The 17947-nt window shown below is 39.8% G+C and overlaps 1 protein-coding gene across 1 annotated transcript in view; it reads left to right on the top strand.

The window, feature by feature from the left end:
- Positions 1-17947, top strand: part of si:dkey-22o22.2 (neural-cadherin) — a 102505-nt gene that overhangs the window by 42071 nt on the left and 42487 nt on the right. The window contains exons 2-5 of the mRNA XM_056763533.1: positions 7194-7382; positions 10517-10742; positions 12230-12434; positions 14849-14960. Coding sequence (XP_056619511.1) covers positions 7194-7382; positions 10517-10742; positions 12230-12434; positions 14849-14960 — 732 coding nt within the window. The remainder of the gene's footprint in view (positions 1-7193; positions 7383-10516; positions 10743-12229; positions 12435-14848; positions 14961-17947) is intronic.

The following is a 17947-nucleotide window of genomic DNA, read 5'->3' as shown; positions in this document are numbered from 1 at the left end:
ATACACATGAAAATGCTTTTTGGATTTTACATACATTTACATTAAGTTTTCTGGTTTGCTCAGCAATAATAATTTGTACAGTGATTATTTTTATGTCACCAAATATGCGATGAACTTGCATCACAGCCTCATCTCAAGATTTTCCTTGCCAGTATATACCACGGTGGGGTGGAAGGTGACAAGAGAAAAGGAAACACAGAGCCATTCTGGTGCCCTTTAATGACTCCAGCTCTGAGTTGAAGCAGATCAGAGCTAATGAGACGCCCTGATATAACAGCTTCACTCCATCCAGGAGAGTGAAAGAGAGATTGTGTCATTGGCAGCCTTCCTTTGAGAGGGCTGAGCTGGCGCTTATCACGGCCATTATCTCGCCTTAGGACTCAGCCGCCGGACCCTCACACACACACAGAGTCTCTAATTGAGTTTCTGTGTTGTGCTGAGTAGTGGGTCTGATTCACACACCAGTGGTCAGAGAGACCTTGCTTTCTGTGACTGTTTCAAAGCCTTTTTCTGTCTTACAAATTGTATTTTTTTCTCGCTAAGGTCAGACAATCTCAATTCTAGAATTTCCTGGTTATGGACTCTAATCTTCTGCAGTTCAATACTGTGGTGGATAAACCAGGTCATATCGGATTTAACGATGTAACTGCATTCAGAAAATGTACATATGGTTCTCAATTTTGCATTTTTGCAGAGCAGCTTTACAGAAAATATGTTTTAGAATTGCATATTGGCCATACGTATGTGTTCATTTATGGCCATATATCAGATCTTAGGAAAAAGTAGTCATAGACATTACATATATGATAGATTTTGTGTGTGTATGTGCGTGTGCGTATGGTGCGCATGTGTTAATACATGAATAGATGAATTGAAATATTTTGATTTAAAAATAAATGTTTGTGTTTATATAGTATATGGATAGGTGTGGTTTATATAAATAGACAAACATACCTCTATGTATTTAATAAGTATGTGTAATGTATATTTATATTTATACACAATAAATAAATAAATATAAACACACGCACACACGTATATATATATACAATAGATTATTTTATTTTATAGCATTGTGGACAGTGGTACACGGGGTATTATTTACAATTTATATAAAATGTATCATCTGTTTGAACATGCTTCTCAGGTCTATTGGTCTGATATCATCAAGAAAAAGTTTGTTAGACAGAAGAAAACATTCAGTTTTTGTTAAGAAAGCGTGCACGGATTAATTGATGACCAGGGATGTGTAGAAGGAAATTGAAGTACATTTTAATTTGACATTGACATCATACTGGTTTTAGCTGGATTTGCTCCAGCCGGACCTAAAAACATTTGATGCAATTATAACTAAAAAGGGTTTTACAACCTAGTGTTCCACAGAAAGGACAATTGATTGTAGGCCAGTGTGTGTGTGTATGTGTTTGTGTTTGTGTTTCTGTGTGTTTGTGGCTTAGCGTAGTGTTGTGCCACTTCTGCTGTCCACAAACAGCCTCAGGGCTTTCAATCAGAGCTCTGCCGCTAAAATGAAAAGGAAATAAACAGCAAGAGGAGAAGAGAGAGAGAGAGAGAGAGAGAGAGAGAAGCAAAGCAAGAGAGAGAAAACACATCACTAAGATGGAGGATATATCTCTTAGCTGTGTTGTTGTATTTATCTGAGTGGTTTCTGTCCTCTGTGTAACAGCTCTACTCTCATTTTGAAAGTCTGTTTTTTCTTTTTTCCCCAGCGTAGTATTGCTTGTATTTTAGATGACAGTGTATGAAATAAACAACATGCCAAGCTTTGATATAGCATCGAAGAGAATAGAGCAGTTGCATTTGTTAGCAGGAGACAATGACTGTGTGTGTGCAAGAACATCCCACACAGATGTTGGTTTGAAATCAACAGAACAGAGGAAACATAATTATATGTGTTTAGTCCCTCATCTCTCTCTCCCTCTCTCCCTCTCTCCCTCTCTCTCTCTCTCTCTCTCTCTCCCTCTCTCCCTCTCTCTCTCTCTCTCTCTCTGCATGCTCTCATCAGCAGTGAAAAATGGGCTTAATTAACCTGCAGGGACCTTTGTGAATGTGCATGATGTGTGTAAGTAGGTGTGGGGACCTCAACCTTAATGCACACCAACTCATGGGGACTTGTGTCACCGTGGGGACCAAAATTGAGCGGTAAGGTTAGGGGATAAAATATACAGTTTGTACAGTATAAAAATCATTACGCCCATGGACTGTCCCCACGGAGAAAATAAACCACACACGTGTGTGTGTATTATATGTTTCCTTTTGAACAACTGTGTCTTAATGGGAGTGTAGGAGTGATCATTAAAAATGTAGCGTTTTCTGTGAATTTCTCATTTCAAAGGGCTTGAGTGTTGCTTTAGGCACTATAGGTCACATCTTTTAAATTGGCTTGAAAATTAAATTAGCATCTGTGTATTGAAGATGACAGCGAGATCTGTGTGTGTATAGATTTGCCTACATTTCTGTGGGTCAAATAAAAATATTTTAGTAATATAGTAAAACCTAGTGAGGACATTTTTGGAGTTTTTGTCATTAGGGTAATAAATTGAGTCTCATCAATTAAGTTATGTTAACAAGTGTGTGTGGGTCAGATTTAGGGATAGAATTGTGTGTGTAATGTGTGTCTTATGACTTTAAAAGTGGGCTACAATGTGAGATTATTAATTAGCATTCGTTGCGCTTTGACTCGGCTAATACACCCCCCACCGTCAACACGCACAGAGTACAATAATGCCCTGTCTGTCTTTCACACTGCCCTCTGTCACTGCCTACAGATTAGTATGCACACCTACAGTCTGTCTATCTTTGTATGTATGTTTGTGTATGTTAGGTTTAGTAAGCTAGTTTTTTCAGCCATGTCACTCACCTTCATCCTCACGTCTCTGTCACCAACATCTATAAGAGAGAATTGTCAGGAAGTGCATTTCTTTAGGTTTTAGTATTGTACCCTCCTATTGGGGAAGTTTCTTTTAAAAAGTAGTGTTTGCTCGTTACTTGTTACTTCTTAAAAAGTAATCCATTACTTTACTTAGTAGGTGAACACAAAACACATAAATACATAACTCCTTCATTAAACAGGCTACACGGTAATTGGCTATTGCTATAGTGCAAATTGTTTGCAATAGGCTAGGACAACATGTTGAAAGACTCAAAATGGCCCATATAAGTTACCGTTGGTTGCTCCGCCACGCTTGACATGATGACTGACTGCTCTCAGCATGCTATTGCTAGTACCAGCTTTAGTGTGGAATGAGAGCCTGCGACTATTGTGCAAGCGCGCAGCTGAGGCAGTGTCGCTGTCAAATCTGTCCCTGGGAAAATTAACGTTCTGCCCAAATGAAAAAAGGAGCTACGTTTCATTACCATATTTTCAGTAGTAACGCGTTACACTACTTTTTACCCGGAAAAGTAGTTACGTTACGCGCGTTACACACAACACTGTGCACTTTATACTAATGTGAACAAGAGATGCACAGATACTAAATATCTCCACCTATACCAATAGCAGATTATTCAGAGTGATATCTGCCAATACAGATTCTGAAGATTAAATTGATATTTCTTTATATATTGGCCCGGATCATCAGCTGTTTTTAAACTATCAACCGATACCGATTATTGGCCGATATATCGGTGCATCTCCACTGTAAACAGATTCTGAGAAATACATGAAATTTCTTATAAAATGAATGTAACTTGAACAGAAAAACCTTTTCTGATTTGCTATATCTAGGAGTTGTTTTAAAACACGTTGATAAATTTCAATGTGGAGTTCAAAAGAGAGGTTGATTGAGAAAGAGAGACAAAGGCCCTGATTTGAAAACTTAATTACACCCCTGGAAAATCATGTCATCAGAGCAACAATGAGATATACATCGCTGAGGGTTTAATTGAGCATGAAAATAGCTCTCTTTTTAGTCTACGACACCACAACTGCAGGACCAGCAAAGAGGTGGCAATTTCGTGCTGTTTAGATGTCACAGAGACTTGACCGTACCCTACCAAGCGAAGACTTGACTCAGGGAGACACCTGCACCATCCCAGTCACCATGACAACTCACCCAACACTATCATTCACTCAGACACCTGTCAGCTTTTCACAACACTCCTGCATGCTTGCGTGTAATTCCAGATCATCCGGTTAGGAGGTCCTGTAGAGATGTACCTTGCAGGGGGGAGCTTTGAGGAGATCCCACAGGAAGTGAAGGAAGATGTGTGGTTGGTCTCCTCTTAGGGTCAGATGTCCAGATGATGTAGTGGATCACTGGAAAGACATTTATTTTATGACATGTAAAAGGTTTTAATATTGTGTGTTTAGAATGTGTTCTTGTTTTTGTCATTGGTGTGCTGATGGTGATTTAGCATTGATTCTTCACTTTGAATCTTATTTTTCCCGTTTTCCAATGCCTCAGATGCAGACAAATACGTTAACAAAAGAAGGAGCTGCACATGTTCCATGCGGCTGACGGCCATTAAAGTCCCTTTGAAACGAATATATTTTCTTCATTCTGCAAGGCTGTTGTTGTATCCACTCGCCAAATTGCAACAAATTTGGGTGAAAACAACACAAACACTGCATGCACCAGTTTCGCCCTCTTTTCCTCTTCTTTCCTTTTGTTAAACTATATACATAAAAATCCATGAAATCTTTTGTATTTTTATTCAAATGAGTACAGAGCTTTGGCTGGACGTGGATGAAATTCACCAGTTATTTATACACAGAGATTTTTTTATCTGAAGCTTTGCTTTACCACCATTCTGGCTTAGCCTGGATAAGTGAGGTGTAAACAAACATTTGAAGGCCCAATTTTTTCAGCTTTATTCGCAAACTGCAAAGGCCAAATGGTTGATTAGTGAAAGTTTCATTGTGGGTTTTTTTGCACAGAAATAGAAAGAGGATCCAATATTGTTTGGAAGCCCAGTCATTGGAAAGTATAGCAAGGCCTCATTCATCCAATTCCAGAGGGCCTTGTTGTTTCCATCATTGTTGAAAGCTAGTTCTCTCTTATTCTTACCATCTGAGGAATATTTATCTTTCTTCAGGATGTGTCGATACTGTGACAGCTGTTTGAAGGACTGTGTAAGAGAAGCCTTTGTTGGAAGCCCCAGGATTCCTTAGGCGTTCCTTGAACTGCCCTCTCTCGGCTGGAGGTTTGTTGACTGAGTCTGTGGGCCATTAGCCTCTGAGGTGTGGGTATTAGCTGCTGGGGTTCGATCCACATCTGTTCGGTCTTCGGGGCACTCCGATGGTGGTCTGCATGTAGAGCTCCATGTGAGGTCACTTCTGAGGTCTGTGTGTCCGTGTGGAGTCTGTGGATGTATAGAGGCACAGAAATATGGGAAACCCGTATAGTTCACAAACAGTATTGAACAGGGCTGGAGTGTCTATCTGCCCTTGCACGCCACAGGAAGTCACCCACCTTTGACTTGTCTGTCAATCCTTATTTGGTTAAAAATCTTAACACAGCTTTATACTCACATGCAACAAAAATCCCTGTACATTTGTGCCCTGTACAATGGTCTAGAGTAAAACTACACTATTTTTACATATTACATAGTTTACATTTCCTGTAAATAAATTAAATTGACATTTCCTTGCAGCTTTATTGTTTAGATTTAAAGGGATTGTCCCCCCCTCCAAAAAAACCCTGTATATGACTGTGTATAAACAAAAGAAGATATTTATAGAAATGTCTTCGAGTTTTTGTATCCATTCATTGGAAGTCAGATCTGTTAAGTTACTGACATTCTTCCAAATATCTTCCTTTGTATTTAGTACCATTTTGGCACTTAAAGGAAAACTTTAAACAGTTACTATTTAACGTGTGTAAAATCCAAACGTTGTTGATAATCATGGTTTTTATTATTACGGTCATTTTCATTACCAGAATCCTATAACACACCTAATCCCTTACAACAGAATATTTTCTTGCTTAAGTAATTCAGAGAGACGTATCCATTATGTTTACTAAGCACCGCTACAGCCTTTCTCCTCTTATTTAAATACATTTATTCATGTGTTTAGCATACATCATGTTCGGTTCAGTCATGTATCCCACTGATCATTTATCCGAATTACCATCAAACTTCAGAGAATCACACAGCGGCCAGCGGACAACCGCAGAATTTGATTACACCAACACCAACTTTGACAGAATTTGCATTGATTTGCATAGAGTATGTCACTTTGAGTTTACTTTAACATGTGCCATCATCTGAGGAGTTTTTTGTTGGTCTGTTGGTTTATTTGCACTGGTGATGGTGTGGTCAGGGAGAAAAGCCTCACGGTTTTGTCTATTTGACTGTCTGCACGACTCATAAATGGAAACACAGCTCAACATGCTCTTTAATCGCTGCCAGAGATATAAAGACCTGGAAACAAAAATCCAAGGCTTTCACTGATACCCAAACCTCCAACCCCTGTATCTCTTTTGCTATCTCAATTCTTTTGTCTTTTCATTGCTTCTCTCTGGATCATTCTCTCTTGACATCCTCCAAAGCGTGGCTATGAAAAGACAGGAAGTTAGGGTAGCGGTACTCGGCTCCCTCTTGACAGGCTGCTTAGAAGTGAAGTTTCTTCTCATGCTCGGTCTTGTCTCACTGTTGCGTGAGATGTCAAAACAACACAATCCAAGTCTGGAGACAAAAAAACAGTGAATTAAAACGATCCGCAGCCCTCCACCCCAAAAAAAGATATTTCTGTTACGTTAAGACCCTTCTTTCTGCGTCTGATGTTCAGATGCCATCTGAGGGAGCTGATCGTCTCTCTGACAGCAGACTTCCTCAGGACCTACGGGGAGTTTCAGAGATGACGTGCTCAGCGGAAATGTCATTTCTCTCTTGTAGTTTAGCGTCCTCGGGCTGAATGACAGTCTGAAGACGAGGGGCGCCACTGAACTCAGAGTGGCTGAAGGCTTTCTGTAATGCTCCTGCTCTTTTGGCTGGTGTTGGCTGGATACTGTATTTGCAACACTTTGGTACACCTGGAAGATGTGTTTTTATTCATTTTCTGAGATTTAATAGCACTATAAATGTCATCCAAAAGTGTAGTTTATTATGAGAGAAAAACTCCTATTTGTTTTAACCTACTTTTCTTAGTTTTATGATTTTCATGTCTGTTTCAGAACACAAATGTCTATGAGAAGATGAACACAACATATTTGTCTTTTCTCTCTATGTAGGTGAAGAATGGTACCTGTGCAGACTGACTCTGATGCCTCCCAACCTCTCAAATCTACAGTGGGCTATGTTCCCCTACCCCTACCTCGCGGCCATCGGTCCAGACACCGGTCCCGGCTATGTGGTTTACAAGCTCGTGGCCCGAAGTGGCGATGGTTTGATGGGATCAGCTCACTTCCTGTTGGTTGATGGTGGGTATAATGGGCCTAGCCTTTAAGCATCTGTCATACTGCTACCTCCTGCCAATCGTGTCATTGGAAAACTGTCAATGCAATCAGGCCGCTGGTTAAAACTCTGCCCTAGTTTAGATGGTAGGGGAATTAGACTCGCCTCTCACACGCAAACATGCATTACATGATCAATAATGTTGACGTGTCACATTGTTAGTCTCGCATAGCCAGACCTCATCCGGAACTGAAGGTCTGGAACATTTCACCACTTTCTTTGGCCAATGCACCCCCAAGAGGTCATATGCTTGACAGGTAAAGCAACCAATCATCGTTTTATGCCGCATCATGTTTATGAAATGTCCCTGCAGTAACAAACCGGTGTACATTCATATGATATGACTCCCTACATATCAGCTCCTGATAGAAAGTGCCCACTATTAAATGATTTCTCAAGGTCTTCTTTTGATGATCATCTGAAATTAAACTTGCAAAAAGGAGGGAGTAATAACAAAGCAACTATAACATATTTTATAGTTAAACTTGAATATTTGATATTTTGTAGAAAGAACTTGAAAGATCATAATGGATGCCGTACACGCACCTTTATTTTGCCAAAGCAATAAAAAGATTAGCACTGATGTCTTTGCCACAGGCAATTGTTTAAAATTAAAATGGAAATCGCATACAACACTAAACTGCTAATATGATTCTTGCCGTTTTCATAGTTATCACTCACCATTGAAGCGATTTCATTTAGTGCACAGAGACTAACAAAGGTTAAAATCATTTTAAATATGGTTTACGCTCAAGAGGACTGTGGGAGTCACACATCAAATTAGTCAGAAGCAACAGACCAGAAGGACTTTAATCATTCGGCTTTGATCTGTTTTACTGTATGAGTGATCTGTGTAAATTTGTGTGTGCGGAGAGATGCTTAGAACAGGTGTATTGCTAAGCTTTTATTGTACCTCCAGGACATCTTCAGAAACATCATAACATCTCATAATGGCAAGTCATTCATCATTTGATATGTTGTGACATTACAAAATGACTTCACTGCTCCATAAGGATTTAGACTCTGCTATAAATATGCCATCTCCGGTGATATTACGGTGAGACGTTTATAAACTTCAGCAGTATGTGCCACTATCTGCAGTAGTGTTTATCAGTAAATGTTTTTTTGGTTTGTCCTTCATTTGAGTGTCATTTATTGTCAGCTAGACTAGATTTGCATTCAAGAAGCATAGCAGCATAATAATAAAGCACAAGTCAGAGTTTTTGGCCCTGGTGGATACAGTAAAAAGAAATAATACTAAAATATACTGTATTTACTGTTCCACAAATAACAAAATAAAGCAGACTAACTGCTGTTCAGTTTACAAATAGGACAGTATTAATATTCTTTCAATATCTGAGAGATTTTCTAAACAAATCTATCATGTACCATGTGTTTTTTAAGGACCCTAAGGACGATAACTTTAAATATAAAGGTTGACATATTGTTCTGATAAAATTATAGATAGAATTATATTTTTGCAGTTACTTTCAGAACTTTTTTTGATGTTCGATAAAAGATAAAAGTATGGGCTTGCACATTCAAAATGTGATACTGCAGTGCATGAGCTAAAAATATGCATAATATTGTCATTCGTTGATGTAGACGTTAATTTAGTCACCATTGTATAGTTTGCTTTATACATTTACATTTAGTCACTTAGCAGACGCTTTTATCCAAAGCGACTTACAGAGAGTTCAGGGAGCAATAAGGGATCTATCATATAGTAGCATAAGTGGTATTAATGGGCCTTAAAGTGGAGGTAACATGCTATTTCATGCATTCTTGGCTTCTCAAGCTTAACAGGTGTAACTTGTCAAAAAACGAGTTGAACATATGATGTATATTTCTGTTATTTATGCCATCGATTCCCGTTTCGTAACAAGGTTTCTTAGTCCCTTATTGGACAATTCTCCCGAAAAGCATGCCCACGTGTCATCCAGCGAGCGAAAAACCATGCCCACGGGCGAGCGTGAGAAAGAGCACGCCCTTCAAATCCGCTTAACTCGGCTGACGGAAGTTTACTGTGTTTGTTTGCTCACTGCATTTCGGTGATGAATGTTATATAAATCGTGAATATAACTCTGGATTTGGAGATCGTCTGAAACTAATAGATGGAGCGGTGAGTCAAACTAAGTCATATGTATTCTTGGCAATCGGAGTGTAAGTGCATTATGTTAACACAAATTTATAGTGAATCAATAGTTATGCAGGGATTATACGTTGATGTATTGTGTGCTGGTGCTGCTGTAGTTCCACCCACCTGCATGCATCCAGAATCTATCTTTGAAGATACGAAGTATGCAATACTACTGTACAGGTACTCAAGATTTATATGAGATTGGCAGAAACTGTGTGTGTTACCTCATCTTAAAAGGAATAGTTCACTCAAAAATCGATTGTATGAATACAAAACCACTGAGACATTTCTCAAAATATTGTTTGTGTTCTACAGACTAAAGAGTTACAAGAGAGTGAATAGATAATGACTGAATTTTTATTTTTAGGTGAACTTAAATTTTTATAACCCTGTGCCAGTTTGCGAGACTCATAGGAACAAATCCATGAAAGATTGTTACATTATTTTCGAGACTGGTTTAAAAGTTGAATCAAATAAAAGTACTATGATTGGTATTCCTGTCACCCTGTCCAAGGGGGTCGATCTTTGGCAGACAAAGACAGAATGGATCAGAAGCTCTGTCGAAAGCAGATGAGCGTTCCATCAGCTGCGAGATGTTGAGGCAGAGCGGGTACAGCTGGGACATCAGCTCCGCCTCAGCAGCTGTGATCTTCATCCACCTCTTCTTCCTCGGTTCCCAAATATCGACACGCTTAGGGGGACAGCGGTTAAAATGAGTTCTTGTCTCAATGTTGTCCTGAAGGAGCAACAGAGGGGAGCTTATTGCCCACGCGCACACAGATGGCAGAAGGGTTCCTCACCCCTAATATGTTTAAAAACACTTCGAGGCTTGTGTGACTTTGTAATGTTGTTGCACTTTTAGCCGAACTTTACAACAGTTGCTCTTTTAATCTGTGGTTATAACCAAGTGCCACGTCACTGGAGTTTCTCCAAAAGACACGGCAATTTTTTTTGTGACAGGTGGGGAGGATTCTTTTGAGGTTGACAGAATCACAGGAGAAGTGAGGACCACAGGCCGACCCTTAACCCCTAGTAAGGAGTACACGTTAACCATTCAGGCCGTGGACTTGCAGGGCAGGAAGGGACAGCACGCCTCTGTCTTCATACTGGCTGGCTTCCGGCCCCCTCAGTTCACCAACACCACCTACACGATCTACGTCCCAGAAGGCACTGGGGTGGGCCAAGCGTAAGTACCGAAAGTTACAGTACATGTCAGCAAGCACGTTACGAGACAAGATTCAGAATTTGCTGCTCATTAGATGCCATTGTGTAAACATGGCCAACGCTGAAGATGTATGTGTCATCTGTTGCATAAAACAATTTGCCCTGGAGGATCAGCGGAGGTTGGGGTGAGGGTGGTGAGGTGCAGTGGGAATGGAGGGGGTTGTGGCATAGAAGGGGAGCACAGATGCATCATTTTGTCCCCAGGCTCTGAATTTGAAAGCGTGTTCAAATTCAAATATTTATTAAAAGAAACTTCTGGATAAACATGAAGAGAAGAGTCTGAACCTACCCCCTCCGGCTTTGGCACAAAACAGAGTAGAATAATCTGAGTGAACAGAGGACCACTAATCATTATAAGACTGGAGAGAGACATACTGTTATAAAATGTAAGACACTGTGAGATGACATAGAAATGACATGGCGACATTAAGTTATATAACAGATATGATTTTCAAGTTGTAAATGTGCTTTGTTAGAACTGCTTGGCTGCCTTCTGAACTGAAATCTTAGAAGGTTTATAATTGTGATGCTCTACGTAGACAGCAACTCAAGTACGCAAATAATATTTCTTATGTGAGTGTTTCTTATGTGAGCACAGGAGACAATCTATTCTGTAGAGCTTGACATTAACAAAGTGATACTCAAATTCAAACAAAATCTATAGGTACGTTTATTTATGTAAATTATCTGTTTTTCATTCTTTTTCACAAAGGAGTTGTTAAATCTGTGGCATTTGATTCTGTTTTTTAGCATTTTGATTGTTTAGATCTGTTTTAAAAATATAGGAAATGTGTACAATAATTTCCTCAAAAGTAAAATCTAAGAATTGTCCCTTTGCGCTCTCCTTCACTGTTTTACTGGTCATAGTGGCTAATAATATCACTATTTATATCGTATTTAATTTATACTTAATATACTTTATATTAGTATTTTATTGCGTAATAAGTTTATTTAATGATTTATTGAATTTTTGTGTATGTTAATTTGTTTAAAAGGTTATGTAACCAAGTTTCCTCTACTGATAACTTAACCCCAAATAATACTGGCTGGACATGATTTTAACTTCCTAGCTAATGTAATTGACTTATTTTCCTTGCTTGTTATCAGAAATAAACTACAGGGATTCTATTCTTAGCCCATGTGTACAGGAAGTTAAGTTTGTGCCACAAAGCGTGTATGCACAGTAATGTTTGTTTATGTTTGAGCTGTGAAACATCTTTTGAAACCTTTGTCATCAAAGCATACATGTGACTGCTTTAAAATATGACCAGAACAAGGTGTCTTATAAGACATAATAATTAGCTGGATATGTTTTAGAAAAGTCTTTCTGTGATGGTCTGTGCTGCTTTCACACAGGATTTAATTTTTTCTAATGCAAAGTGCATTTATCAAATCTTGTCCAGTGTTTTGATTCTGTGTCCTTTGTGTGCATGTGTGTGATGTCTATAGGGTGGCATTGGTCCAGGCTATCTCATTCCAGAGAAAGACCCTGTCCTATATGCTGTTGGTGAATCCAGGCAACCTGTTCAGTATAAACCAGGAAAGTGGCGCCCTCAGCTTGACTCGTAGCGTGGACTATGAGAGCGGGCAACATCTTCACCACCTGCAAGTCAGAGCCTCTGAACCAGACACAGGCCTAAGCAACATGGCTGAGGTACACATACACACATGCAATGTTGGTTTATCGTGTTTTATGGGGACTTTCCATAGATGTAATGACTTTTTACTGTACAAACGGTATATTATATACCCTGACATGAAAAAAAAATTAATTAATAGCATAAGCTGTTTTTTTTTCTTAACCAAAAATGTCCCCACAATTGCTGATATTACTATCCTTGTGGGGACATTTGGTCAGAGACAGACAAACGTACACATATCAGCAGAAAATCTGAAATGAGAGTGCATGTGGTGCTGAGGTCATTGAACATGCCACAGTGTTTGTTTGCATGTACTGTATATTACGGTGATGAAACAAAGGTAAAAACAGCTGACTGAGTTGTGATATATTTTTATCCATCCTGTTGTTGCTATTAGTGGTGTAAATGCAGTCAGCTGGGTGTTAGTGTGTCGCTGACATTGTTGTTGTTCAGTGTTGATGTTCTTTGTTTGGCAGAAGATCCTCCACATTAATTGAGTCCCCTTGATGGACTTGGCTGGGAAACAATGATGTGTAGCTGTGCCTGTGCCAGCAGCCGTCACACACTCACTCTCACACACACACACACACACACACACACACACACACACACACACAAATTGGAGATGTTTGAGTCACTGGCCCCTGCCAAACAATTACACCATCTGTGGAGATGACTGCTTTAGTATAATCGAAAAAGGGACAAAAACAGATGAGAAGAGATGAAATGAGACAGGATTAGACAAGACTATTTAAGGCATGACAAATGAGACTAAAATGAGAAAAGACTAGAAGATAAAGAATGCAAATAAAGAGAGAAAAGATGAGACCAAGGAGGATGAGGCTAGAGGAGGGGATAGGGAAAAAAATTACGCAAGATTAAAAACAACTATTTAAGACTAGAAAAAATAAAACTAGTATAGATAAAACGAGGAGAGACGAGTTAAGACAAATTGAGATATATTGAGACTAGAAAAGAGAAAAGGAAGAAAAAAGGTGAGACTAGAAAATCATGCCTTAAATGGATTAAAAAGATCAGACAAAAAATACATAAGAGAAAAGGTGTGATGATAAAATAAGACTAAAAGAGAGAAAGAAGAGAATGACAAGAAATGAGACTAGATAAGATGACACTAGATAAGATAAGAGAACACTAGATAAGATAAGACAGAATTAGAATAGAGGAGAGAAAGAGAGGGGAACAACAAGAAGTGAGACTAGATCAAGTGAGACCGAAAAGAGATAAAAAGATGAGACAAGGGAGGATGGGAGAAAAATAAGAGAAAAAGCAAGGAGACTAGAAGAGAGACAAAGAAGAGATAAAAAAGATTAAAGGCTGTTTTGGAGTAGATGTAATGAAGCTCCTACAGTATAAATGAGAAAAAATAAATGAGAGATTGTACTGGAAAATGAGACTGGAAGAGAGGAAAGAAAATTTCAGACAAGAGCTGTGACTAAGAGAAAAAAGGTAAGACAAGATAAAAGGAGACCATAAGAGAGAATAGGAAGAGACATAATAAGCTAAGACTAGAAGAGAAGAGACAAACTGCAATAAGATGAAATGAGAAAAGACAAGAACAGAGGAGTAAACATCTGCCGCTCAGCATGAGGAAATGATTTAATACAGATGAAACTCTTCGTCTCTGAAAGACTCCTGCTGCATTTGCTGTTAGCATTAATGCTCCTCCAGCAGCAGAATTCAAACTCATTACCGCCATATTCAACCTTCAGCATTATAAAGCAAACATTGAAGTTTCCATTCAGCGGACTGATCCTTAGAAATGAGTAAGCCACAAAGACACACAGGCTTCAGACTTGTATGGTCATCTATGTATGTTTTGTGGAAGAAGAAACTTTTCTAGGCTTTTGGCAGTGCTGTTCCTCTGAGATAAGCCGTGCTGTGGGATTCAACCCTCACCATGACTAACGTCCCCACTGAGAATATGCTTCCTGGTCTCCCTCACTCAGTTCAGTCAAAGTCAAATCCTGTGCCAGTATTTTGTCTGAATGCTCAGAAATCGCTGCAGAGGACAGCCTGAATGTAGATAGAGCCATAAGCTATATCATCAAAGCTTTAGTTGAGATCATACACATTCACATTGAGGCTGTCTGTGGTTTGTGTGTGCGTGTGTGTGTGTGTGTGTGTGTGCGTGTGTGTGTGTGTGTGTGTGCGTCTGTGTGTGTGGGGTGGTTGATCCATTTGCATTCAGTGGCTACATCTTTTCTGTTTTCTCCTTTTTTCACACTATTTCTTTTAAATGCCTATATTCAACTTTTATAAAATTATAAATCTGTGTTTTATCCCATGAACTGGTTTATGTGGCTATACTGTAGCTGTTAGATCATAATAGCCATGTTACTAGTAAAAATGCCAATGCTTATCCATGTTTTAACATCGGCCTCTCTCCCTCCATCCATATGTTTTTCAGGTGGTGGTACACATCACAGATGAAAATGATTGCACGCCAGAGTTTATGCACTCCATTTACAGTCGAGACAATGTCCCTGAGACCACTCCTCCTGGTACATCACTGCTACAAGGTGAGTGAGTCAATGTCTCTCAGTAGCAATTTATGAATTTACAGTAACATCAATGACATACAAAAGTCCAGAAAAACTACCTTTTAAACGCTTTCATGGTCAGTGTATCTGTCTCCCCCCCTTTCTCTATATCTCTTTCAATGTGTCTGTCTCGCTCTCTCTATGTTTTTGATGTCTGTCTGTATTCACCTCTCGTTTTCTCGCTTTCTTTATCCATTTATGTCTGTCTGTCTCACTCTCTATCTGTCTTTTTTATCATTCGTTCTCTGTCTGTCTTTAAAGATCCATGTATGTCGTTTGCTTTATTTTTAATTGTTCTGTCTGTCTGTCTACATTTCTATCTTTTGCTCTCGTTTTAAGTCTGTTTGTCTGTACATAGCCATTTGTGTCTTTTGCTCTCTTTTTTAGTCTATCTGTCTGTCTGTCTCTCTGTCTGTCTTTCTGTATTGATTTCTGTCTTTTGAGTCTGTCTGTCTGTCTGTCTGTCTGTCTGTACATATCCATTTCTGTCTGTTGCTCTCTTTTTTAGTCTGTCTGTATCCATTTCTGTCTTTTGCTCTCTTTTTTAGTCTGGCTGTCTGTCTGTATATATATCCATTTCTGTCTCTTGTCTGTATGTATCCATCTCAGTGTCTTTATCTGCTTTTCTGTGTCTGTCTCACTCATTCTCTATCTTTTTCCCTGTCTGTCCACCTCTGTCTCTTTCTCTCTTTATCAGTCTATCCTAGCTTCCGCCTCAGTCTCGTTTGTCTGTATGTTTTCACCTCTGTCTCTGTCCTTCTTTACAAGTTTGTCTCACTATCTGTCAGTCTCTCTCTCTCTCTCTGTCTCTCTCTCTCTCTATGTCTTTTTGTTTCCTCTTCTGTGTCTTTCTCTCTTTATCAGTCTATCTTAGTTTCTGTCTTGCTCTCCCTGTCTGTTTGCTTTTATCCTCCAGCAGTACTGCTCTTGAGGCAGGTGCCGTTGCTGGTTGCTCTGCGGAGGCGAGCGCCTCTTCATCTCAGTCCTGTAATTATGAAATAATTCATTATGGCAGTGCTTTCTGGGTGGTAAATGGATTGTAATCAAAGCCAGCTCAGTGGCTCCCAGGCAGAGAGGCTTTTATGCCTCTCTCTGTTTCTCCCTCTGATCTCTTCATCATGACATCCCTTGCCAAGCCCTTCTCCTTCAAGAGACCATCAATCCGACATACAGAGACTTTGTGGGCTCTGTAACTGCAGGTCGGAGGTCATGACCCTGCAGTAGATTTGGGATCTCCACCGTGGAGAGTTGGGTAGGTTATGACCTCCTGCGTGTTCTACAGATAATCTCGTCTGACAGAGGTAGGCAGCACAAAGAGGAAGAGGCGTGGCCAACCTCCTCCGCTAAACTCGATCGTTAATGGGATGGGATCTGTTTATCTCCCACAACCGGCTCCATCTGTGATGTCATTGCTGTAATTGAAGGTGTTTTAGGGGCCTTTTAAAGAAAACACAAATGAGACGTTGTGTAATGCGTTCATTAATTGAAAAAATATTCATTAGGACTAATTGGTGGTAGCCTACTTGGTTAGGCATGCGTGGATATTAGTGTTACTCGTACTTATCATAAGGGTTTTAAAAATGTGCAAAAGATATTACTTTTCTAAATGATCCGAATACATTTTTTCTTTTCGATATGATAGTGTTTCAAATGATGAATGTTCAGTTTTTTATGTGAACTATTCCTCTCACGATCTTCTACTTATCTCAGCATTAAAACTAGCTAATCAACTTTGTGCTCAGAGCCTGGAAAATTCTTCTCGGTCGGATCTCATCAGTTCCTAATTTGAAGCCCTATGATGCCCTAGCTCTACCCACCATTTCAAAGAACTCCTCGCCTTCTCCATAACATTTCAGTGATTAACCATCCTTAATTTGGCCTTTGTTGGACACAAGCCTATGACTAGAATAAAGACAAAATAAGAACAGAATAGGGAACAGAAGTGAATAAGCTCTGTCAGACTGCACACTTTGTGAGGCAGACGCCCACTCCCTTTATGCAGTTCAATTATGTTTACATATTACGTGCTGTTTTTATTCGCGTCTGTTTCGCTTTTTGCCGTATCCAAACAGAACAGTTTCTGCCTCTGATTCCAGTTGGGTCTTCTGTTTTTAGCGTGCGCCACATAACAACTCTCTTTTTTGTTCGTGCCTGTTTGTCTTCTTTCTCTCTTGCTCGCATTCTCTCTTTCTCTCACTCTCAACATGGAAAAGCAGCAGGTTCACACAAACACCAGCTGGGCCTGTTATTTGCTTATCAAATGCATTCTGTTGCGAGTGGAAAAAAAGAACATAAATACAGAGCAATCGTCGGGTGCGTGGAGCCGAGCAGAAGGAAGAGAAGATTATTATTGTTGTTTACCTTAAAACGGGATTACACTGTAAATTGGCTGCCGACTTTTAATAGGCCCTAGCAGGAAAAGAAACGCAGCGCGCGCTCCAATTATCGCACGGGAAAGTTCTCGGAGAGGATTTAGCGTGCCGCGAAGCAGCGCACTTAAAGCTCGTCCGACCTTAGCCCGCCTACCTACAGGCTTCCCTTTCTGTCTCCCAAGCTGCCTAACTGGTATGTTTAATTTAGCTGCGGTCTCTCGTCCGCATGCATTAAATATGGTAATAGGTAGCCCTAAGAGACGGTGTGTTAGGGCTTGTATTTTTAATGAACCTTCTGTTTGAATTCGGGCCTTGTGCTTGTTTGTACATCTGCAAGCCGCTGACACCCACCCTCACCCGCTCGCCTCCCACAGTCGCAACAATTCAAAGCGGAGAGAGAAAAAGTGAATTCTGCTCCACGTTGCTATGTCCATGAGTATTTGCCTTGGAGATTAGGGCCGTCATGTGCTTGTAGTAAATGAGTGTGCTGGCTGGCTGGGTGTGATGACAGCTTGCCTGCAGTGTAATGATACAGGACCCTGACTTTGGCCCAGGGCCTAATGACAGAAAAGCCTTCCTCCACTTTTACTTTTG

The sequence above is a fragment of the Triplophysa dalaica genome, chromosome 12, assembly GCF_015846415.1.
Source record: "Triplophysa dalaica isolate WHDGS20190420 chromosome 12, ASM1584641v1, whole genome shotgun sequence".
In the NCBI taxonomy this organism is placed as follows: domain Eukaryota; kingdom Metazoa; phylum Chordata; class Actinopteri; order Cypriniformes; family Nemacheilidae; genus Triplophysa; species Triplophysa dalaica.
Note: the sequence above shows the minus strand (reverse complement) of the source record. Positions and strands in the feature narration are given on the sequence as shown.